General features: G+C 46.7%; 1 protein-coding gene across 7 annotated transcripts in view; it reads left to right on the forward strand.

The window, feature by feature from the left end:
* Window positions 1-25,825, forward strand: part of LOC140719770 (uncharacterized) — a 411,496-nt gene that overhangs the window by 127,707 nt on the left and 257,964 nt on the right. For all 7 annotated transcript variants that reach the window (XM_073034626.1, XM_073034628.1, XM_073034629.1 and 4 more), the window contains exons 11-12: window positions 8,174-8,191; window positions 9,677-9,712. In XM_073034626.1, coding sequence (XP_072890727.1) covers window positions 8,174-8,191; window positions 9,677-9,712 — 54 coding nt within the window. The remainder of the gene's footprint in view (window positions 1-8,173; window positions 8,192-9,676; window positions 9,713-25,825) is intronic.

The raw sequence follows: 25,825 nt of genomic DNA on the forward strand, positions 1-25,825 counted from the left end.
AGGTGAATGCTGAGTTGCTTTTCTATCACCAGCCCCAGGAGCCGTAGGTGAGGATGACCTGGCTCTGACCTGCAGTTTCATGGCCTGTGTTCTGTCATCTTGTGTGGAGCCCACAGAGTTTTCACTGAGTCCATCTCACCTCCTCTTGTCTTCTGCCCTTCACTTTCATCCAGCAACATCCAGATTCCTGAATATACCTTTTTATCTTTAAGCCTCAATTCTACATTTAATCAAAACAACACTGTTTGCTGGACAATGATGGGCTGGTTCTTTGTTCCAGTTGTGACACAGGCCTCGTTGTCAGTCTGAGTCCCTTCAGCTGCTGGAATAGGAACCTCAAGCCATGCACGGTGTCCCACTCCTTCACACACTTTCCTATTGCAGCTGAGCAACAATGGGTGAGTTACTAGCCTGGACATCCGAAGCTCTGTAAGTCAGCTGACACTCTGTGTGGTAATCAAAAGAGAGTGTGGCTGACTGCCTGCCCAACATCTGTATTCCTTCACACTGTGAGCTCTTGATGAGTATCGGAGGAGAGGCCAGGCAAGGGGAGGGGATGGGGGAGGGGGCTGGAAAGGAGGGACAAGCCACAGTATCACTGAAATAAACAGATCAGTGAAGTTCTGAGGTTGGATTAAAGCCAGGATAGTCAAAACTAACCAGAGACAACAACATACCAGGAATTAATCTGAGAGCCAATAACCCAGACATTGGAACACTTTGTGCAGTTGTTCTGAACAGTGTGGAAAATTACCAAACGGCAGGTTTGTGTGACCATCAGTAATACTTGGTGTAAACAGGACTGTCTGACCATCAGTAATACTCGGTACAGACAGCTGAACATCAGTAATACTCAGTGTAGACAGGTCTGACCATCAGTAGTACTCGGTGTAGACAGGTCTCGGTATAGACAGCCGAACATCAGTGTAAACAGGTCTGACCATCAGTAATACTCAGTGTAGACATAGAAACAGAAAACCTACAGCACAATACAGGCCCTTTGGCCCACAATGCTGTGACAGAACATGTACTTACTTAGAAATTACCTAAAGTTACCCATAGCCCTCTATTTTTCTAAGCTCCATGTACCTATCCAGGAGTCGCTTAAAAGACCCTATCGTACCCGCCTCCACCACCATTACCAGCAGCCCATTCCACTCACTCACCACTCTGTGTAATAAAAAAAAACTAACTTACCCTGACAACTCCTCTGTACCTACTTTCAAGCACCTTAAAACTGTGCCCTTTCATGTTAGCCATTTCATCCCTGGGAAAAGCCACTGACTATCCACATGAATAACGCCTCTCATCACCTTATATCAGGTCATCTCTTATCCTCCGTTGCTCCAAGGAGAAAAGGCCGAGTTCACTCAACCTATTATCATAAGGCATGCTCCCCAATCTATGCAACATCCTTGTAAATCTCCTCTGCACCCTTTCTATAGTTGCTACATCCTTCCTGTAGTGAGGTGACCAGAACGGAGTACAGTACTCCGTTATTACTGGTACAGTACAGTACAGTACTATACAGTACCAGGGTCCTATAAAGGCATAACATTACTTCTCGGTTCTGAAACTCAATCCCATAGTTGATGAAAGCAAATGCACCATATGCCTTCTTAACCACAGAGCCAACCTGCGCAGCAGCTTTGAGTGTCCTGTGGACCTCAAGATCCCTCTGATCCTCCACACTGCCAAGAGTCTTATCATTAATATTTTGCCATCATTTGACCTACCAAAATGAACCACTTCACACTTATCTGGGTCAAACTCCATCTGCCACTTCTCAGCTCAGTTTTGCATCCTATTGATGACCTGTTGTAACCTCTGACAGCTCTCCACACTATCCACAACATCCCCAACATTTGTTTCATCAGCAAATTTGCTAACCCATCCCTCCACTTCCACATCCAGGTCATTTATAAAAATCATGAAGAGAAGGGGTCCCAGAACAGAACCCTGAGACACAACACTGGTCAAGGACCTCCATGCAGAATGTGACCCGTCTACAACCACTCTGCTTCATGGGCAAGCCAGTTCTGGATCCACAAATCAATGTCCCCTTGGATACCATGCCTCCTTACTTTCTCAATAAGCCTTGTGTGGGATACCTTGTCAAATGCCTTGCTGAAATCCATATAAAGTAAATCTCTGCCTTCATCAAAGTGTTTAGTCACATCCTCAAAAAATTCAGTCAGACTCATAAGGCATGACCTGCCTTTGACCAAGCCATACTGACTATTCCTTATCATATTATGCCTCTCTAAATGTTCATGAATCCTGCCTCTCAGCATCTTTTCCTTGTCTGACCATCAGGAATGTCAGTGTAGACAGGGCTGACTATCAGTAATATTTGGTGTAGACAGGTCAATCTGACCATCAGTAATATTCAGTATAGACAGGTCTGTCTGACCATCAGTAATATTCAATATAGACAGGTTTGACTGACCATCAGTAATATTCAATATAGACAGGTCTGACTGACCATTAGTAATTTTCAATATAGACAGATCTGTCTGACCATCAGCAATACTCGGTGTAGACAGGTCTGTCTGACCATCAGTAATACTCGGTGTAGACAGGTCTGACTGACCATCAGTAATACTCAGTGTAGACAGGTCTGTCTGACCATCAGTAATACTCGGTGTAGACAGGTCTGTCTGACCATCAGTAATACTCGGTGTAGACAGATCTGTCTGACCATCAGTAATACTCGGTGTAGACAGGTCTGTCTGACCATCAGTAATACTCGGTGTAGACAGGTCTGTCTGACCATCAGTAATACTCGGTGTAGACAGGTCTGTCTGACCATCAGTAATATTCAGTATAGACAGGTCTGACTGACCATCAGTAATATTCAGTATAGACAGGTCTGTCTGACAATCAGTAATATTCAGTATGTTTCTTCAGCGGTTTGATCGAGGCACGACTGTGCAAGCATGTGGACATCAGGTAGAAGAGCTTAAAGGAGACAGCATCATAGAGCGGGTGTTGAGGAGCAGGTGACAGAGTAGAGAGAGAGAGTAGGAGGGTTCTGGCTCAATGGGGCTTTGGCGATTAACACATCAAGGTGAGGTAGGTTGCCTGTGTAGAATAAAGACAGGAAATATGTGTGTGAGGCCAGTGTTCTGTACTGGGTGTCAGATATGGGAAGTTTGGGAGAATCACAGCCTCCCAGATAGCCACATCTGCGCCAGGTGTGTCGAGCTGCAGCTCCTTAGGGACTGTTTTAGGGAAATGGAGATGCAGCTCGATGACCTTCGTCTGGTCAGGGAGAGCGAGGAGGTGACAGAGAGGAGCTATTGGCAGGTGGTCACACCGGGTCCTCGGGAGACAGGTAAGTGGGTAACAGTCAGGAGAGGGAAGGGCAAGATTCAGATGCAAGAGAGTACCCCTGTGGCTGTACCCCTTGACAATAAGTACTCCTGTTTGAGTACTTTTGGGGGGGGGGAAACAGCCTACCTGGGGGAAGCAACTCTGCCCATGCCTTTGGCACAGAGTCTGGCCCTGTGGCTCAGAAGGATAGGGAAAGGAAGACGATGGCAGCCGTGATAGGGGACTCTATAGTTAAGGGGTCAGCCAGGCAATTCTGTGGACGCTGTAAAGAAACACGGATGGTAGTTTGCCTCCCAAGTGCCAGGATATCCTACAGTGGGAAGGAGAACAGCCAAATGTCGTGGTACATATTGGTACCAACAACATAGGTAGGAAAAGGGAAGAGGTCCTGAAAAAAGACCACAAGGGGTTAGGAAGGAAGTTGAGAAGCAGGACCACAAAGGTAATCTCGGGATTACTGCCTGTGCCACATGACAATGAGTATAGAAATAGATTGAGGTGGAGGATAAATGCATGGCTGAGGGATTGGAACAAGGGGCATGAAAGACCTGTAGAAAAAGGACAGGTTGCACTTGAATCCCATGGGGAACAATGTTATGGCAGGGAGGTTTGCAAAGGCTGTTATTGGGGAGAGTTTAAACTAGAATTGTTGGGGGGTGGGAACCGAACTGAAGAGATGGAGGAAGAGGCGGTTGGCTCACAAATAGAGAAAGCTTGGAGACTGTGAGAGGGAGAATAGGCAGGTGATAGAGAAGGGACATGCTCAGATCAGTGGATTGAGATGTGTCTATTTTAATGCGAGGAGTATTATGAACAAAGCGGATGAGCTTAAAGTGTGGATCAGTACTTGGAGATATGATGTTGTAGCCGTTACAGAGACTTGGATGGCTCGGGGCAGAAATGGTTACTTCAAGTGCCAGGCTTTAGATGTTTCAGAAAGGACAGGGAGGGAGGCAAAAGAGGTGGGGGCGTGGCACTGTTGATCAGAGATAGTGTCACAGCTGCAGAAAAGGAGGACATCATGAAGGGATTGTCTATGAAGTCACTTGAGTGGAAGTTAGGAACAGGCAGGGGTCAATAATTCTACTGGGTGTTTTTTTGTAGACCTCCCAATAGTAGCAAGGACATTGAGGAGCAGATAGGGAGACAGATTCTGGAAAGGTGTAATAATAACAGAGTTGTTGTGGTGGAAGATTTTAATTTCCCCAATATGATTGGCATCTCCCTAGAGCAAAAGGTTTAGATGGGGTGGAGTTTGTTAGGTGTGTTCAGGAAGATTTCTTGACACAATCTTGTGGTGAACTACATATACCTGTCTGGACAGCTCCTGTGGCTCCTCCCACAGACCCCTGCTGACTGCTCCTGTGGCTCCTCCCACAGACCCCTGTATAAAGGTGATTGAGGCCTGAGCCCAGCCTCATTCTCCAGGATGTAGTGTTGTTCATTCTTCCAGTCAATAAAAGCCGATATCTCGGCTATTGATGGTGCATCAAATATGCAGATAAGCAAAGAAGAGGAGAGGCTGGGAAATGTACCTAGTCAGGTGTCAGATCTCTCAGTGGGAGAACATTTTGGAGATAGTGATAACAATTCTATCTCCTTTACCATAGCATTGGAGGAGGGATAGGAACAGACATGTTAGGAAAGTGTTTAATTGGAGTAAGGGGAATGTGAGGCATTCAAGCAGGAACTTAGAACCATAAATTGGGAACAGATGTTCTCAGGGAAATGTACGGAAGAAATGTGGTAAATGCTCAGGGGATATTTGTGTGAAGTTCTGCATAGGTACGTTCCAATGAGATGGAAAGGATGATCAGGTACAGGAACCTTGGTGTACAAAGGCTGTTGGAAATCTAGTCAAGAAGAAAAGCTTACGAAACATTCAAAAAACTAGGTAACGATAGAGATCTAGAAGATTATAAGGCTAACAGGAAGGAGTTTAAGAATGAAATTAGGAGAGCCAGAAGGGGCCAAGAGAAGGCCTTAACGGACAGGATTAAGGAAAAGCAGTAGATGAAGTGTATATGGGTTTCAGCAAGGCATTTGATAAGGTATCCCATACAAGACTTATTGAGAAATTAAGGAGGCATGGGATCCAAGGGGACATTGCTTTGTGGATCCAGAACTGGTTTGCCCACAGAAGGCAAAGAGTGGTTGTAGACGGGTCATATTCTGCATGGAGGCCGGTGACCAGTGGTGTGCCTCAGGGATCTGTTCTGGGACCCTTAATCTTCGTGGTATTTATAAATGACCTGGATGAGGAAGTGGAGGGATTGGTTAGTAAGTTTGCTGATGACACAAAGGTTGGAGGTGTTGTGGATAGTGTGGAGGGCTGTCAGAGGTTACAGCGGGACATTGATAGGATGCAAATCTGGGCTGTGAAGTGGCAGACGGAGTTCAACCCAGATAAGTGTGAGGTGGTTCATTTTGGTAGGTCAAATATGATGGCAGAATATAGTATTAATAGTAAGACTCTTGGCAGTGTGGAAGATCAGAGGGATCTTGGGGTCCGAGTCCATAGGATGCTCAAAGCAGTTGTGCAGTTTGACACTGTGATTAAGAAGGCTTATGGTGTTTTGGCCTTCATCAACTGTGGGATTGTGTTTAGGAGCCGAGAGGTAATGTTGCAGCAATATAGGACCCTGGTCAGACACCACTTGGAGTACTATGCTCAGTTCTGATCGCCTCACTACAGGAAGAATGTGGAAGCCATAGAAAGGGTGCAGAAAAGATTTACAAGGATGTTGCCTGGATTGGGGAGCATGCCTTATGAGAATAGGTTGAGTGAACTCGGCTTTTTCTCCTTGGAGCAACAGGGATTGAGAGGTGACCTGATAGAGGTGTATAAGATGATAGGCATTGTTCATGTGGATAGTCAGAGGTTTTTTCTTAGGGCTGAAATGGCCTGAGGGCATGAGAGGGCACATTTTTTTGAGGTGCTTGGAAGTTGGTACAGGGGAGATGTCAGGGGTAAGTTTTTTACTCAGAGTGGTGAGTGCATGGAATGGGCTGCTGGCGATGGTGGTGGATACGATAGGGTCTTTTAAGAAATTCCTAGATAGGTACATGGAGCTTAGAAAAATAGAGGCTTAAGGATATCCCTAGGTAATTTCTCAGGTAAGGATATGTTTGGCACAACGTTGTGGGCTGTAGGGCCTGTATTGTGCTCTAGGTTTTTTGTGTTTCAATGGACCGGTCTCACTGACCATCTGTGATACTGAGTGTAGACAGGTCTGGCCATCAGTAATACTCGGTGTAGACAGGTCTGACCATCAGTAATACTCAGTGTAGACAGATCTGACCATCAGTAATACTCAGTGTAGACAGGTCTGGCTATCAGTAATACTCGGTGTAGACAGGTCTGACCATCAGTAATACTCGGTGTAGACAGGTCTGACCATCAGTAATACTCAGTGTAGACAGGTCTGACCATCAGTAATACTCAGTGTAGACAGGTCTGACCATCAGTAATACTCAGTGTAGACAGGTCTGACCATCAGTAATACTCAGTGTAGACAGGTCTGGCTATCAGTAATACTCGGTGTAGACAGGTCTGACCATCAGTAATAGTCAGTGTAGACAGGTCTGACCATCAGTAATACTCGGTGTAGACAGGCCTGACCATCAGTAATAGTCAGAGTAGACAGGTCTGACCATCAGTAATAGTCAGTATAGACAGGTCTGACCATCAGTAATACTCGGTGTAGACAGGCCTGACCATCAGTAATAGTCAGAGTAGACAGGTCTGTTTGGCTATCAGCAATAAGTGTAGATAGGTCTGTCTGGTCATCAGTAAGGAGTACTCTGTATTGGCTCCCTCATTTTTGGCGTTACATCTTTGACTACTGAAATTTAATTGCCTGCAAAGCACTATGAACTTTCCAAAAGAAACGAAAAATGTTCCTGCATGCTGTAATGTTAGCTTTTATGGCTTTGCTTTCAGCTACCCTTTGTCCTTGTGTTTAATCACCTTCCCTACACCTCCCTTCCTGATGTGCATACTTGCCTGGATTAAACTGTACTTGTCATGCCCTGCTCAGTTTTGCAGATACAGATCATGGTTTATTCTCAGGCACCCTTCCTCACTATCAACAGCTTTACTGATTGTTCTCTTGTCGGAACGCTTATTAATCAGGCCACCTATGTTCTCATCCATGTTGTTTATGTACATGGCAAACAACAAAATTGTTCTTAAAAAAAAAACTTCCTTCTCCTTTCTGATCCTGGACTGTGTGCTCTTCTGCCCTGTTTCTGAGACCTCTGTCTGTTCCAATCAGCCTGGTGTTGTCAGTGCTCTGAGGAAAGTGCAGAGCACTCTCCAGTGCCCTGCTGGACTCATTGCAATGTAATTTGGTTGCTTCTCCATCTGGGTCTTGGTTGCCCCTGCCCACCTTCCACCTCCTATCATTCACCTCACACCTTTTCACTTCACCATCCAATCTTCACCTGACCCTGTAGGCACAGTAGCATAGTGGCTAGCATAATCACATTGTAGCGGCAATAATCATTGTTGGGGGTTGGATAAGGAGTTTTTACCTTCTCCCCATGATTGCGTGCATTTCACTCTGTGTTTCATTGTACAATCCATATGACAAATAAAGCTAAACTTTGATCTTTGTGGGTAATATGTTCAAAAGCCACTGTTAAAGTCATTCACTTTCCTGCCAGCAAGGGGGTAGGCGTGAACTAACTCATAAGTTGCCCCATTGACTTTGGTTGAGCCCAGAATCTGCTCTCACGGACTAGTGAAAGGGTTTGAGACTAGTGACAAGGGAAATATTTTGATGTTTTCAGAGATTTATGTTTACACACTTTCCTTTTATATATTTCTCCCCAGGGTGAAGGCTGCATTGAGGTAAGCATCTACCATACCAAATCTCCTGTATTCATGTCCTGAATTCCATTTTGAAAGACTTTAAAACAAATGGTTCAGATAATATTAGGCCAAAATATGATCTGAATGAACCAAACCTTTTCCACTCATTCCCATGTGCAGTGCAGAATCCCAAAGGATTATACTTCCTATTCATTCCAATTTACAGAATTCCAAAGAACCAAGATCATCAGGAATGGACAGGAGGAAGAGTATAGGAAACTGATACAGGACTTTGTGATATGGTGCAACTCAAACTACCTGCGTCTCAATATCACCAAGACCAAGGAGATGGTGGTGGACTTTAGGAGATCTAGGCCTCATATGGAGCCAGTGATCATTAATGGAGAATGTGTGGAGCAGGTTAAGACCTACAAGTATCTGGGAGTGCAGTTAGATGAGAAGCTAGACTGGACTGCCAACACAGATGCCTTGTGCAGGAAGGCACAGAGTCGAATGTACTTCCTTAGAAGGTTGGCGTCATTCAATGTTTGTAGTGAGATGCTGAAGATGTTCTATAGGTCAGTTGTGGAGAGCGCCCTCTTCTTTGTGGTGGCGTGTTGGGGAGGCAGCATTAAGAAGAGGGACGCCTCACGTCTTAATAAGCTGGTAAGGAAGGCGGGCTCTGTCGTGGGCACAGAACTGGAGAGTATGACATCGGTAGCAGAGCGAAGGGCGCTGAGTAGGCTACGGTCAATCATGGAAAACCCTGAACATCCACTGCATAGCACCATCCAGAGACAGAGAAGCAGCTTCAGCGGCAGGTTGCTATCGATGCAATGCTCCTCAGACAGGATGAAGAGATCATTACTCCCCAATGCCATTCGGCTTTACAATTCAACCGCCAGGGGAAAGATATGTTAAAGTGCCGGGGTTATGACTGAGCTTAAGTTACCATTCAATGTATTTTAGTAAATTATTTAAGAACTTTTTAAAAGCTATTTATTAATGCTTTTTTTGAGAGGGTGATTTTAGATGCATATCATATACTGAGTTAAGTATTGTATGTAATTAGTTTTTGATACAATAAGTGTATGGGACATTGGAAAAAATGTTGAATTTCCCCATGGGGATGCATAAAGTATCTATCTATCTATCTATCTATCTATCCCATTAACTTCCATGTAAAAGATCCCCATTAGAAGGGTTTCATGTGTTCTCTGAGGGAGAGGACTTCCTCAGGGGAATGGTTTGCTAGTGTAAAGGAATCCAGGTCCATGCTGGGTGTATGCACAGGAGCAGTGACTCCTCCTAACTGTGGAGGATGGGTCCATGGCTGGCAAAAAGAGTTTTATGTACGAGCTGGAGTTTGGTTTATTCTTCTGTCTGTAGAGCAGCTCTGGGTCTCCCTTTCCCCATTGACTATTTTCCACATGTCACTTACTCTGGCTAGGGCCTTGTTGTTACCTTATTCTGAAGACCAACTGTCAAGAAGTTTAATTCTCCCTTACCTTCCTTTTCTTTCAGTGTCCCAAAGGCCAGAAAGGAGAGAAGGGAGATCCGGTGAGTATTAACCTTTTCAACCATTAACAATATGGAGTCTCTGAATCTACAGTCAAAGTTGAGTTTATTACCATCTGCACAAATACATGTGTGTACAGGTGCGAAGACAAACTTACAAGCCTTACAGGCACACCGCGTCATAAACGAAACATTCACAAGCAGAACATAAATTATGTAGTTTTTGCAGAAAAGAACGCAATTAGAACAAGAAAGCCCATTTTAGTGGAAAGTGGTCAAACTGGTCATAGTGTTGCTGATCTGTAGTGATTAGGGCTGTGCAGGATGGTTCAAGAACCAAATGGTTGAAGGGAATTAGCTGTACCTGAACTTGGTATTGCAGCACTTCTGGCTTCTGTACCTCTTGCCAGATGGCAGCTGTAAGAAGATGGTGTAGGGATCTTTGATGACAGTTCACACAAAATGCTGGTGGAACGCAGCAGGCCAGGCAGCATCTATAAGGAGAAGCACTGTCGATGCTTCGGGCCGAGACCCTTCGTCAGGACTAACTGAAAGGAAAGATAGTAAAAGATTTGAAAGTAGTGTGGGGAGAGGGAAATGCGAAAAGATAGGAGAAGACCGGAAGGGGTGGGATGAAGCTAAGAGCTGGAAAGGTGATTGGCGAAAGTGATACAGAGCTGGGGAAGGGAAAGGATCATGGGACGGGAGGCCTCAGGAGAAGGGGGGGGGGGGGAAGCACCAGAGGGAGATGGAGAACAGGCAAACAACTAGATATGTCAGGGATGGGGTAAGAAGAGGAGGAGAGGCATTAACGGAAGTTAGAGAAGTCAATGTTCATGTCATCAGGTTGTCGTTCCTCCAACCCGAGTTTGGATTCATTTTGACAGTAGAGGACAATGTTCCACCAGCATTTTGTGTGTGTTGTTTGAATTTCCAGCATCTGCAGATTTCCTCGTGTTTAATGACAGTTTTTGCCTTCTCAAAGTAGCACCTCCTGTAGATACTGATGATTGTGGTCAGGGATGAATGTATGATGTATTGGCCAGAGCCCTTTATCTTATTTCATCCCACAACTGATCACAAGACCATCCCATTAACTTCCATGTAAAAGATCCCCATTAGAAGGGTTTCATGTGTTCTCTGAGGGAGAGGACTCCCTGAATACTGTTCATCTTACCCTTCACATCAGTGCTGTTGATCACCTCCCCCCTCACATATCCAGTTCTAGTGCCAGCAGGCAGGCGGCTCACCTGGCTGGTTGTGTGTGCATTGTTGAGTGCTCTAACCTGAAGGAGTCTGGGCTCTACATTGATCAGCTTGACCAGGGCACTGATCCCTGGAAGAGTGAATTTCAAGGATAAAACACTTGACAAAATGTCCCTTTCCCATGTAAACTGCCTGATTAAGCTGCATATTTCACACTTATTGTACTTAGTAATAATAGAACATTAGGTGTCAAACAGTAGAGCTTATTACGGGCTGTAAGGTAATGTAATTGGTGGAAATGCACATATTTCACAGCTATCGATATTGAGTTGGGGTTCCCTTTACATGATGACGTAATTATTTAAAGTACTTTTACCATGCTTTGTGTTCAGGTTTTAGAGTACAATAAATGAGTTGCTACGTTTTTTCTTAAACATAATATGCCTCTGCTGTTTTTATTTTCAAAAACCTATATTGGTGACCGTGATGCTCTAGGATGATTCCAGAGTTATTGAACACGTTGGATAACACAGTCGCTTTGAAGTTGCTGGAGTTTTGGGAACAAATTGCCATCGCTTAGTTTGTACAATTTGAGGCCCAATTTAGCTGCGGAAAATCTTGGCCAACAACACCAAGTATTTCTTTGTGGTAGTGTCACTCAGTAACTCTGCGGCTGCAAGAGCGATGAGTTTCCTAGAACACCTGCCTGAACACAATAAGTACCGATCAGCGAAAACTCACCTTTTACAGCGCCAAACAGTTGCCCTCTTCACCCGGCCTCGGCAATGGTAAGCTTTCAAAGCTAATGGATCTCGCACTCTGTCTCCTGAGAAATCACCATTTTTTAAAAAAATTTTATTTAATTGCATTTTTAAATGATTACAAGTGTAGAAAAAAAAGTATGTGACCCTTCCCCCCTCCCCTTAATCCCTCCCCCCTAACTTCCCTATATAAAAAAAATTAAGAAAGAAAGAAAAGAAAGAAAGAAAGAGTGCCTGGTTGTTGGAAGGTCTCCACATGCTCCATGGAGTTCTTAATAACTTTAGTATATATATTTATTTCTTTCCCCAAGTAACCATTAATTTTCTCTTCAGAGCACCTATATATTTAGTCACCATTCTTGTTTTATTTTTAAAGAACTCTTCATGCAGCGAATACCTGATTTAAGTTCACATAGCCCTCGCTAATGCACCCACAAAGGACTATAGGGAACTTGCTAAAATGCCTGATAGTCTACACTCAGGTAGGCAGCAATGCATCATTCCTCCTCCTTTCCCTACCTCAATAAGCCTGGTCAGGAAGGCCCCAACATAAGGACGCCTGCAGTTGCGAAACAGATGATGTCAGGCCTGTACTTTTACCACATTCACTTTGGTCTGAACGCTAGATGTAGCAACTGCCTTGCAGCTTCGATAGTGCTAGCACATCAAGACCTTACAAGTCTTTGAACAATGTGTGTTCCAGCTGCCGGGGTCACCTGCTGTTCATTACGGATACCCTTTCAGGGTGATGTTTCCTGTGTGACATGGTTTCTCAAGTGAATGTACTGCCAGCATTGCCTGTGGTTGAGAAGGCAAAGGATGATGAAACTTTGCTGGAGGCCACCAACAGCAGCAGGATCCAGATTTATGGGATACGACGGGTGACGTTCTACTTCAGTGGGTAACGTTACACATGGGACTTTGTCCTGGCTAAAGTGGCTAGACCTCTGCTCAGTACAGATCTCCTGTGCCCAAGGATTATTAGTCGATCTTAAGAATTGCAGGCTTGTTGACAAGGATTTTGGGCTGTTCGCCCAGTAGGCTGCCCACAACAACTCTGTCAAGCGCAAGCACTTCTGCATTTGAGTTCAGTTGACTGCTGGGTGAATTCCCAAATCTCACCAAGCCCACATTCTCCACTACAGTAACAAAACACATTTTTCTAACTGGCCTTCATGCATAGTCTGGACCTAGAAAAGTTGGCAACTGTAAAGGCTGAGTTTGCCAACATGGAAAAACTTGGCATTGTGCACCAGTTGAATAGGCCCTGGGCTTCACCCCTCCACATAGTCCTTACGTCCAATGCTGCCATGTGGTGATTACCAATGCCTTAACGACGCCACAGCCCCTGATTGTTACCCGGTCCCACACATCCAAAGCTTTTCTGCACGTTTGGCCAGAGGTTGCAACCCATTGACTTTCTCAGCCATCACATCTCCGCAGATGGTGTGAGACTCTTCCCACCAAAGGTAGCCATTATTAAGGATTTCCCACCTTCCCGCACTACTAAAAAACTACAGGAGTTTTTAGTCCTGGTGAGTTTCTATCACCACTTCATTCCATAAGCTGCTGAACTTATGCAAACCCTGTATAGTGTGCTTAAAGGCAATATTTACCTCAACAAATGCTTGAATGGTCAGTAGGTGTGACCAGGACATTTGAAGACACCAAACAAACTTTCTCACATGACCTTACTAGCACACCTGCTCCCCAGAGCACGCATAGTCATTACTACTGACACTTCAGACTGTGCTGTGGGTGCTGTGCTTGAACAGTTGGTCAGAGGCGTGTGGCAGCCATTCGCCTTCTTCAGCCACCAGCTTCTTTCCTCCGAAAAGAAGCACAGCATGTTTGACCGCAAGCTTCTCAGTCTCTATCTGGCTGTCCACCATTTTTGTTTTCTTCTAGAGAGTCACCATTTCACAGCCGTCATTGACAACAGACCCCTCATGCACGCGATGGCCAAAATATCAGATTGTTGGTGTGCATGGCAGTGATGCCATCTAGTTCACAACTGAGAGATAACATATCAAGAGGAAAAATAATGTTGTGGCTGATTGCCTCTCATGGCCAGCCTTTGAGACCATACACACAGGGGTTGATTAGTTTGGCCGGCTGCCAGCATACTGACCCAGAGGTCCAGGCTCACCGAACAGCAGGCACAGTCCTGCGGTTGACTGACATTAAGTTCAAAGAGCCTGGGGTTTCTCTCCTGTGCGATATCTCAACTGATCATCCTCATCCCACCATGTTCGCAGACTGGAGGTGGACTGTTTTTAACTCCATCCATGGCTTCTCATATCCTGGCTGGAAGGCCTCTGGTTGCACTAAAGTTGGCACGGCCATAGAAAGGATGTGCGTAATTGGACTGTCACCTGTGTGGAGTGCCAGTGGTCAAAAGTTAACTGTCATGTCCAGGCAACTTTGGCACCTTTTGAGGTCCCTGTGTTAATGTGGACCTGGTTTGTCCTCTTTCCCCTCGCCTGTGGTTTCACACACCTCCTTACCATGGTGGACCATACCATCAGGTGGCTAGAGGCTGTCCCTCTAGCATTGACGATGGCTGCAGACATGGCTCAGGCATTCATCAGCACCTGGGTTGTTCACTTTGGACTCCCATTTGGTATTACCTCTGACTGCGATCCCCAATTCATATCAGACCTCTCGGCTGTGATGGCCCAGAATCTCAGCATTTGGCTACGTCACATCACGGCGTGTCACCACAGCTGAGGTGAGTCTGTGGGCTTCCATGATGGATGAGTGTTAGCATAATCATCTCCTGTGGGTCCTGCTGGGGCTTACAACTGCTCCAAAAGAGGATCTGCAGTTGTCTGCGGTTGATTTGGTATATGGGCAGTCAATACAAGTGCCAGGTGATTTTATTCCTGATGCCATAAATGCCTGGTCGGCCTCTCAAAAGTCTGTGTTTAAAAAAATAAACCTATCCCTGACATCTCAAAGTTCAAAGTAAATTTATTATTAAAGAATATATATGTCACTGTTTTTCTTCTCATTAATTTCTGGAGATACAAAATGTAACAATAACAGCAACAAAATAACAACAGCAAAACAACTCCCCGTCACCCTCTTTCCCACCCACCCACATGCATGGCCAGTCACCCAACTCCAGGACAGGCTCCAAGCTTTCGGGATTTGACTATAAGATTTCTAGTGGAACTTTGGTTTCCTGTTTTCAGTATGGACCTGATAATGGGAGCCCAAACTCTAGATGAACTCCTGGCTCACTGACTGATTGGCCTCTTGCTTGTGTGGCCTTCAAAGTGGGGCAGAAGTCTGGAACGTGGAGTTGCATTGTTGCACATACACATTGCTGGACGTGGAGTGTGGAGCTTGGAATGGAGGCCTTGACCTCCTACTCCACCACATCCCGGTCCCTAAACCCTAACCTAACCTCTTATTCCCCTCTCTGTCTCAAAAACCATCCCTACAAACTCAAAGAAAACAATGGAGTCTGAGCCATGATCTCATTAGAGACACAGCTTGGGCCCCAACTTGGAAAAAAAACTGAATGCTTGTGTAGCAATCCTGAGGGGATTTAAATGAATCCCTTGTCCTGCCTTGGTCAGAGATAACTTTAAGAGCATCTGCTGTTGGCAGTGTGAACTAGAACATAGACCATCTGCAGAAGGTCCAGGAAGGGCAGTCATTGGATGCAGTGAATGTCAGTGCCACGTCTCTCACAAACATGCTGATGATGGGCTAGGGAATAAGGAAGGGATAGGGTGTATGTGGTATCACCAGCTGGAGCAGTTAGCCTCCTGATAAACTGATGTGCATGTATGGTGCAATTCATGTTTGCCATCTCTGCCTTATGGATATTAGAAACATGGAAAGTCTCCAGCATAATACAGGCCCTTCGGCCCACAAAGTTGTGCTGAACATGTCCCTACCTTAGAAATTACTAGGGTTACCTATAGCCCTCTATTTTTCTAAGCTCCATGTACCTATCCAAAAGTCTCTTAAAAGACCCTATCTTATCCGCCTCCACCACCGTTGCCGGCAGCCCATTCCACGCACTCACCACTCTCTGCATTAAAAAAAACTTACCTCTGACATCTCCTCTGTACCTACTCCCCAGCACCTTAAACCTGTGCCCTCTTGTGGCAACTATTTCAGCCCTGGGAAAAAACCTCTGACTTTCCACACAATCAATGCCTCTCATCATCTTGTACACCTCTATCAGGTCACCTTTCATCCCCTGTTGCTCCAAGGAGAAAAGGCTGAGTTTACTCAACGTCTTTTCATAAGGCATACCCCCCCCAATCCAGGCAGCATCCTTGTAAATCTTCTCTGCACCCTTTCTATGGTTTCCACATCCTTCCTGTGGTGAAGCGACCAGAACTGAGCACAGTACTCCAAGTGGGATCTGACCAGGGTCCTATATAGCTGCAACATTACCTCTCGGCTCCTAAATTCAATTCCACGATTGATGAAGGACAACACACCATAAGCCTTCTTAACCACAGAGTCAACCTGCGCAACTGCTTTGAGTGTCCAATAGACTCGGACCTCAAGATCCCTCTGATCCACAACACTGCCAAGAGTCTTGCCATTAATACTATATTCTGCCATCATATTTGACCTACCAAAATGAACCACTACGCTCTTATCTGGGTTGAACTCCATCTGCCACTTCTCAGTCCAGTTTTGCATCCTATCAATGTCCTGCTGTAACCTCTGACAGCCCTCCACACTATCCACAACACCTCCAACCTTTGTCATCAGCAAACTTACAAACCCACCCCTCCACTTCCTCATCCAGGTAATTTATAAAAATTACAAAGAGTAAGGTCCAAGAACAGATCCCTGAGGCACACCTCCAGTCAGCGAGCTCCATGCAGAATATGACCCGTCTACAACTACTCTTTGCCTTCTGTCGGCAAGTCAGTTCTGGATCCACAAAGCAAAGTCCCATTGGATCCCATGCCTCCTTACTTTCTCAAAAAGTCTTGCATTGGGTGCCTTATCAAATGCCTTGCAGAAATCCATATACACTACATCGACTGCTCTTCCTTCAGCAATGTGTTTAGTCACATCCTCAAAAAAGTCATTCAGGCTCCTAAGGCACGACCTGCCCTTGACAAAGCCATGCTGACTATTCCTAATCATATTATACCTCTCCAAATGTTTATAAATCCTGCCTCTCAAGATCTTCTCCATCAACTTACCAACTACTTAAGTAAGACTCACTGGTCTGTAATTTCCTGGGCTATCGCTACTCCCTTTCTGGAATAAGGGAACAACATCTGCAAACCTCCATACCTCTGGAACATCTCCCTTCCCCTTTGATGATGCAAAAATCATCGCCAGAGGTTCAGCAATCTCCTCCCTTGCCTCCCACAGTAGCCCGGGGTACATCTCATCTGGTCCCAATGACTTATCCAACTTGATGCTCTCCAAAAGCTCCAGCACATCCTCTTTCTTAATGCTACATGCTTTCTACATGCTCAAGCTTTTCAGTCCGCTGCAAGTCATCACTGCAGTCACAAAATCCTTTTCTGTAGTGAATACTGAATTAATGTATTTATTAAGTATCTCTGCTATTTTCTCAGGTTTCATACACACTTTCCCACTGTCATACTTGATAGGTCCTATTCTTTCACATCTTATCCTCGTGCTCTTCACATACTTGTAGAATGCCTTGGGGGTTTTCTTAATCCTGCCCACCAAGGCCTTCTCATGGCCCCTTCTGGCTCTCCTGATTTCCTTCTTAAGATCCTTCCTGTTAGGCTTATAATCTTCTAGATCTCCAACAGTACCTAGCTCTCTGAACCTTTTGAAAGCTTTTTTTCTTCTTGACTAGATTTACTACAGCCTTTGTACACCACAGTTCCTATACCCTACCATAACTTCCCTGTCTCGTTGGAATGTACCTATACAGAACTCCACACAAATATCCCTTGAACATCTGCCACATTTCTTCCATACCTTTCCCTGAGAACATCTGTTTCCAGTTTAAGCTTCCAAGTTCCTGCCTGATAGCCCCATAATTCCCCTTACTCCAGTTAAACACTTTTCTAACTTGTCTGTTCCTATCTCTCTCCAATGCTGTTGTAAAGGAGATAGAATTATGATCACAATCTCCAAAATGCTCTCCCACTGAGAGATCTAACACCTGACCAATTTCATTTCCCAATACCACATCAAGTACAGTCTCTCCTCTTGAAGGCTTATCTACATATTGTGAAGAAACCTTGAACATACCTAACAAACTCCACCCCATCTAAAACCCATGCTCTAGGGAGATGCCAATCAATATTTGGGAAATTAAAATCTCCCACCCGACGACTCTGTTATTATCAAACACGAGGAAATCTGCAGATGCTGGAAATTCAAACAACACACTAAATGCTGGTGGATCACAGCAGGCCAGGCAGCATCTATAAGGAGAAGCACTGTCGTCATTTTGTGCCGAGACCCTTCGTCAGGACTCTTATTATTACACCTTTCCAGTATCTGTTTCCCTATCTGCTCCTCGATATCCCTGTTACTACTGGGCAGCCTATAAAACACACCCACAGTGACTCTGTAGACAATCCCTTCATGACATCCACCTTTTCTGCAGCCGTGACACTATCTCTGATCAACAGTGCCACGCCCCCACCTCTTTTGCCTCCCTCCCTGTCCTTTCTGAAACATCTAAAACCCAGCACTTGAAGTAACCATTCCCGTCCCTGAGCCATCCAAGTCTCTGTAATGGACACCACATCATAGGTCCAAGTACTGATCCAAGCTCTAACCTCATCCACTTTGTTAACAATACCCTTTGAGTTAAAATAGACACATCTCAAACCTTCAGTCTGAGTGCGTCCCTTCTCTGTCACCTGCCTATCCTCCCTCAGACACTGTCCCCAAGCTCCCCTATTTGTGAACCAACCGCCTCTTCCCCAGACTCTTCAGTTGGGTTCCCAACCCCCAGCAATTCTAGATTAAACTCTCCTCAGTAGCCTTAGCAAACCTCCCTGCCAGGATATTGGACCCCTGGGATTCAAGTGCAACCCATCCTTTTTGTAAAGGACACACATGCCCTAAAAGAGGTCCCAATGATCTAGAAATCTGTATCCTTGCCCCTTGACCCAACCCCTCAGCCACCCATTTATCCTCCACCTCATTCTATTCCTATATTCACTGTCAGGTGGCACAGGCAGTAATCCCGTGATTACTACCTTTGCGGTCCTGCTTCTCATTTTCCTTCCTAAATCCCAGTCATCTGTTTTCAGGACCTCTTCCCTTTTCCTACCTCTGTCATTTGTACCAATATGTACCACAACCTCTGGCTGTTCTCCCTCCCACTGCAGGATATCTTGGACGCGATCTGAAACATCCCGGACCCTGGCACCTGGGAGGCAAACTACCATCCACGGTTCTTTCCTGTGTCCACAGAATTGCCTTTCTGACCCCCTAACTATAGAGTCCCCTATCACTGCTGCCTTCCTCTTCCTTTCCCTACCCTTCTGAGTGACAGGGATGGACTCTGTACCTGAGGCATGACCACTGTTGCTTCCCCCAAGTAGGCTGTCCCCCCACCAACAGTACTCAAACAGGGGTACTTATTATTCAGGAGTACATATTGAATTAATTTTCAAACAGGAGTACATATTGATTGAACTACATTGAGGACAAGGCAATATACGCATTGAATCGCTGCTGAATGTATCAGGTATCATACATACGGAGTGCCTTCCAATCCCATGCATCAAATAAATGCCCTCCCATCTTTGCACTATGAGGCTTGACAGGCTCTTATATCCCTGTTAGAACCATAGAACATTACAGCACAGAAACAGGCCCTTTGGCCCTTCTTGGCTGTGCTGAACCATTTTGCTGCCTAGTCCCACTGACCTGCACCTGGACTGTATCCCTCCATACACCTCTCATCCATGTACCTGTCCAAGTTTTTCTTAAATGTTAAAAGTGAGCCTGCACTTACCACTTCATCTGGCGGCTCATTCCACACTCCCACCACTCTCTGTGAAGAAGCCCCCTCTAATGATCCCTTTAAAATTTTCTCCCTTCACCCATAACCTATGTCCTCTGGTTTTTTTTCTCCCCTAGCCTCAGTGGAAAAAATCTGCTTGCATTCACTCGATCTATGCCCATCATTATTTTATATACCTCTATCAAATCTCCCCTCATTCTTCTATGCTCCAGGGAATAAAGTCCTAATCTATTCAACTTTTCTCTGTAACTCAGTTTCTCAAGTCCCAGCAACATCCTTGTAAACCTTCTCTGCACTCTTTCAACCTTATTAATATCCTTCCTGTAATTCGGTGACCAAAACTGCACATAATACTCCAAGTTCGGCCTCACCAATGCCTTATACAACCTCACCACAACATTCCAACTTTTATACTGAATACTTTGATTTATAAAGGCCAATGTACCAAAAGCTCTCTTTACGACCCTATCTTGCTGCGATGCCACTTTTTGGGAATTTTGTATCTGTATTCCCAGATCCCTCTGTTCTACTGCACTCCTCAGTGTCCTACCATTTACCTTGTATGTTCTACTTTGGTTTGTCCTTCCAGAGTGCAATACCTCACACTTGTCTGTATTAAACTCCATCTGCCATTTTTCAACCCATTTTTCCAGCTTGTCCAAATCCCTCTGCAAGCTTTGAAAACCTTCCTCACTGTCCACTACCCAGTACCCCTCCAATCTTTATATCATCAGCAAATTTGCTGATCCAATTTACCACATTATCATCCAGATCATTGATATAGATGACAAATAACAATGGACCCAGCACTGATCCCTGTGGCACACCACTAGTCACAGGCCTCCACTCAGAGAAGCAATCCTCCACTACCACTCTCTGGCTTCTCCCATTGAGCCAATATCTAATCCAGTTTACTACCTCACCATGTATACCTACCAACTGAGTCTTCCTAACTAACTCCCATTCACAACCTTGTCAAAGGCCTTACTGAAGTCCATGTAGACAATATCCACTGCCTTCGCTTCATCCACTTTCCTGGTAATCTCCTTGAAAAACTCTAATAGATTGGTCAAACATGACCTACCACACACAAAGCCATGTTGACTCTCCCTAATAAGTCCCTGTCCATTCAAATACTTGTAGATCCTATCTCTTGGTACTCCTTCCTATAATTTACCCACTACAGACGTCAAACTTACTGGCCTATAATTTCCCGGATTACTTTTAGAGCCTTTTTTAAACAACAGAACAACATGAGCTATTCTCCAATCCTCCGGCACCTCACCCATAGATACCAACATTTTAAATATATCTGTCAGGGCCCCTGCAATTTCAACACTAATCTCCTTCAAGGTCCGAGGGAATACCCTCTCAGGTCCTGGGGATTTATCTACTCTGATTTGCCTTGAGATAGCAAGCACCTCCTCCTCTTCAATCTGTATAGGTTCCATGACCCCACCACTTGTTTCCTTAATTCCATTGACTCCATGCTAGTTTCCTTAGTAAATACAGACGCAAAAAAACCCATTTAGGATCTCCCCCATTTCTTTTGGTTCCATACATATTCTGATCTTCAAGGGGACCCCAATTCTATCCCTTACTATCCTTTTGCATCTGTTGATGCACATTGACCCATTTTTGTCAGAGTGTGAATTCAACCCTTGTGGGGTTCAGTGTGCTGCAAGCAGATAATCAATTTTTCCAACCTGCTTGGAGTATTTTGTTAACTAACTGGCTCTTGGTCCTGTCAGAAATGATTTTTTCAAGTGCAGATGGTCACTGTATTGAAGATTTAAATAGGAGGGATGTTGGACTCAGGATCTAGCATCTAAAGCAAATGCAGTGTTCGCCAGTAAAGGTATAGAACCAGGAGTGTGAAGTCCTGTCTACTGAAGGGCAGACAGCAATGTAGGTGGCTGTGGTGCCGAAGTTTGAGAGGGAGAGCAGTTATACAGTGTAAGCCTGTGTGAGGTACACCTGTGAATAAAAGGTGGCTGTTCTGTAAAGCCCATGTGCTGATGAAGTAGTTGTGAAATTGAATGCTGCCTGGGCTCTGGTGATCTTTCTGCACTGCCACACACACAAAATGCTGGAGGAACTCAGCAGTCCAGGCACATCTGTGGAAAAGTGTAAACAGTCAGCATCTCATATTTGCTGCACTGTGCGTTCATCCTGTGGACAAGCAGTCTGCTGTGCTGAGCTTCGCACCTCAGCACTAGGACCGGGAACCCCCACACTTCATGGGCTCAACAGGCTGGAGCCTGTTAACTGCAGCAGGAGGTGGGCCACAGACTTTCATAATTCATCTACTAATGAGGGTATTGTGGTAAACTGTGTATACCTGTCTGGGCACGTCCCTCTGCTGACTGCTCCTGTGGCTCCTCCCACAGACCCCTGTATTAAGGCGATTGGGGCACTGCTCCTCCCTCAGTCTTCGAGATGTCGTGCTCCCTTTTGCTGTTAATAAAAGCCTACCGTTCACTTCCAGTCTCTGAGAGTTATTGATGGTGAATCAATTTTATTAGCATCAATTTTAAAACATGGACAGCATTTTACGACCCGACAGATTGGATCTCGACCCTCAATCCCAGGAAGCCGGCAACACTTTTGAACTCTGGCTAGCATGCTTCGAATCATACCTGGAGGAGATTCAAGTGACCGAGCCTGCCACGATGCACAGAGTTCTCCTCTCCAGGGTCAGTCCACAGGTCTATTCCATGATCAGGGACCAACCGAACTACCAAGGCGCGATGGATGCCCACAAAAGACAATACCTGCGGCTGGTGAACACTGTCTAACGCAAGACATTGCTTAGCGACACGGCAGCAGCGGGCCGGAGAGTCGAGCGCTGAGTTTGTCTGAGCCCTACAGACACTCGTGTGGGCCTGTGACTGCAGGGGACTCTGACGGTGGAACAGCATGCGGAGCTCCTAGTAATAGACGCCTTCGTCACAGGGATCAGGTCAGTGTACGTGCACCAGCGGCTGCTGGAACACGCTGATCTTACCTTACATTCGGTGATCGAGCTGGCCGACACGTTGGAGGCCGCTCTGCACAACGCTGATGCACTCCAGGCGTGCAATCTCCCGCCAGCTTCATGGACGCTGCAGACCCTGCAACCCGCCGGCGAATCGACCTCGGCTGCTGCCAGTCGCAAGTCCACGAAGTGTTACTTCTGCTCGAGAAGCACCTCGAAAACGCTGCCCGGCCCGAGAAGCTATCTGCTCTAGCTGCGGAAAGAAGGGCCACTTTGCCAAGGCCTGTAAGTCCAGGGCCTGTAAGTGCCGCATGCGAGGCATGGGGGTCGCCATCTTGCTTGCCCACCGTGTGCGAGGCCTGGGGGTGGCCATCTTGGTCGCCGCCATCTTGCCTGCCTGCGTGGCATGGAGGTGGCCATCTTGGTCAGCGTCACCTTGCACCGCCTCCGACCCACAGGTGCTTGCCGGGCACCCCACCGCGCCGGACCAAGACGGCAATTCAACTCTGGCCTCCGTGACCCTCGACCAAAGCACTCCACACCAGCTCGCAAGGTCAATGATGGGCATCCTGGTGGAGGGGCACAGGACTAGCTGCTTGTTTGACACGGGCAGCACTGAGAGTTTTATTGACCCGGACACGGTGCAACGCTGCGGACTCGTGACATGGCCGGTAAGCCAGAGGGTCGCCATGGCTTCTGGGTCACATACAACAAACATCCGGGGGGGTTGTGTAGCGACAGTAGTGGTGCAGGGCACAGAGTATCGGGACTTTGTCTTACTGGTCATGCCTCAACTGTGTGCGCCTGTGCTATTGGGGCTCGACTTCCAGAGCCACCTGAAAAGTGTGACAATGGAGTATGACGGGCCCCTCCCACCAATCACTGTCAGAAATCCTCAGTTTTGTGGGAATTCGTCACATACCCCGCTACTGACCACACACACACACCGACCCGCACATCCCATCCAACACCATGTCAACAGCCACGCTACGGACACCACTTGCAGCCTCTCCACCCTCAAGATCCCTCCCCCACCGCTGTTCGCCAACCTGACCCCCGACTGTAAACCTGTGGCAACTAAAAGCAGGAGGTACAGCGCGGGGGACAGGGCCTTTATTAAGTCGGAGGTGCAGCGGCTGCTCAGGGAGGGGATCATTGAGCTAAGCACAAGTCCTTGGAGGGCCCAGGTGGTCGTTGTTCGGAATGGGCAGAAAAATAGGATGGTCGTGGACTATAGCCAGACCATCAATAGGTTCACGCAGCTTGACGCGTACCCTCTACCCCGCATCGCGGATATGGTCAATCAGATAGCTCAGTACAAGGTGTACTCGACCATAGACCTAAAATCCGCTTACCATCAGCTCCCCATCCGCCCAGAGGACCGCCCCCACACTGCCTTCGAGGCAGGCGGCAGGCTCTATCACCCCGACCCCGACTGTATGCGCCCCCTGTTGGAACTCCCTCTTCCCAACACCCTCAGAACCCTCAAACGGTGCCTGGGCTTCTTTTCTTATTACGCCCAATGGATCCCTCACTACGCAGACAAGGCCCACCCCCGGTCAAGTCCACCACATTTCCCCTCTCAACCGAGACCCGCGTGGCCTTCAGCCGCATTAAAGGGGACATTACCAAAGCAACGGTGCATGCGGTGGACGAGACTATTCCCTTCCAAGTAGAGAGTGAGACCTCCGACTTTGCGCTGGCTGCTACTCTCAATTAGGCAAGAAGGCCGGTAGCATTCTTTTCTCGTACCCTTCAAGGCCCTGAAATTCGGCACTCCGTGCTGGAGAAAGAAGCCCAGGCCATAGTGGAAGCTATTAGGCACTGGAGGCACTATCTCGCCGGCAAAAGGTTCACCTTGCTGACTGACCAGCGCTCAGTCGCGTTCATGTTTAGCAACTAACAGTGGGGCAAAATCAAAAATGATAAAATTTTGAGGTGGAGAATCGAACTCTCCACCTACAACTATGACATCCTGTACCAGACTGGAAGGCTCAATGAGCCCCCTGATGCCCTATCCCAGGGAACGTGCCAGCGCACAGCTCGACCGGCTATACGCCCTCCATACAGATCTTTGCCACCCGGGGGTCACCTGGCTTTTCCATTTTGTGAAAGCCCGAAACCTGCCTTACTCCCTTGAGGACATCAGGACGATGACCAGGGACTGCCAAGTCTGCGCTGAGTGCAAACCGCACTTCTACCGTCCTGAAAAGGCGCAACTTATCAAGGACACCTGCCCCTTTGAGCGACTGAGTGTTGACTTTAAGGGCCCCCTTCCCTCCACCAACCGAAATGTGTACTTTCTTAACATAATCAACGAGTACTCACGGTTCCCCTTTGCCATCCCCTGCCCCGATACCACTGCCACGTTCGTCATAAAAGCCCTGCGCCAGCTCTTCACTCTGTTCGGATATCTCTGCTATGTCCACAGTGATAGAGGGTCCTCGTTTATGAGTGACGAGCTGCGCCAATACCTGCTAACTAGGGGTATTGCTACTAGTAGGACCACAAGCTATAATCCACAGGGAAATGGACAGGTGGAGAGGGAGAATGCCACGGTGTGGAAGGCCACACTTTTAGCCCTTAGGTCAAAGGGATTGCCGATCTCTCGCTGGCAGGAGGTCCTCCCCGAGGCACTCCACTCCATCCGCTCCCTGTTATGCACGTCCACCAATGCCACCCCTCATGAGCGACTCTTTTCTTTTCCCAGGAAGTCTGCCACCGGGACCACCCTACCGGCTTGGCTGACGTCCCCAGGACCAGTGCTGATCTGGAAACATGCGAGGAGCAATAAATACTCCCTGATGGTCGAGAGGGTTCACCCACTTCATGCGAACCTCCAGTATGCCTACGTGGTCTTACCTGATGGGCGGGAGGACACGGTCTCCATCCATGACCTGGTGCCTGCAGGAGCACCAGACCCCTACCCCGAACACTCCACGGTGACTATGAACCCTGTACCCACCAATGTATGTACCCACAAGACACCACGCACGCCAAGCCCTACACAGACTCCTCATGACACTCCCATACCGGATGCCACGCACACGCATGAGGGATTACTGACGCCTAACGGGCTGGCACCTCAAGTCAGGCTGGAAGCAGCACAACCACCGTCACCGGTGCAATCACCACCGGCACTGGTACAATCACCACCGGTGCTACGTAGATCGCAGCGACAGACTCGACCGCCTGATAGACTTGACCTGTAAATATACTTGGCAGAAACTTCGCCCCGTGGGTACTCTCTT

This window comes from Hemitrygon akajei, chromosome 32 (genome assembly GCF_048418815.1).
Source record: "Hemitrygon akajei chromosome 32, sHemAka1.3, whole genome shotgun sequence".
Classification (NCBI taxonomy): Eukaryota; Metazoa; Chordata; class Chondrichthyes; order Myliobatiformes; family Dasyatidae; genus Hemitrygon; species Hemitrygon akajei.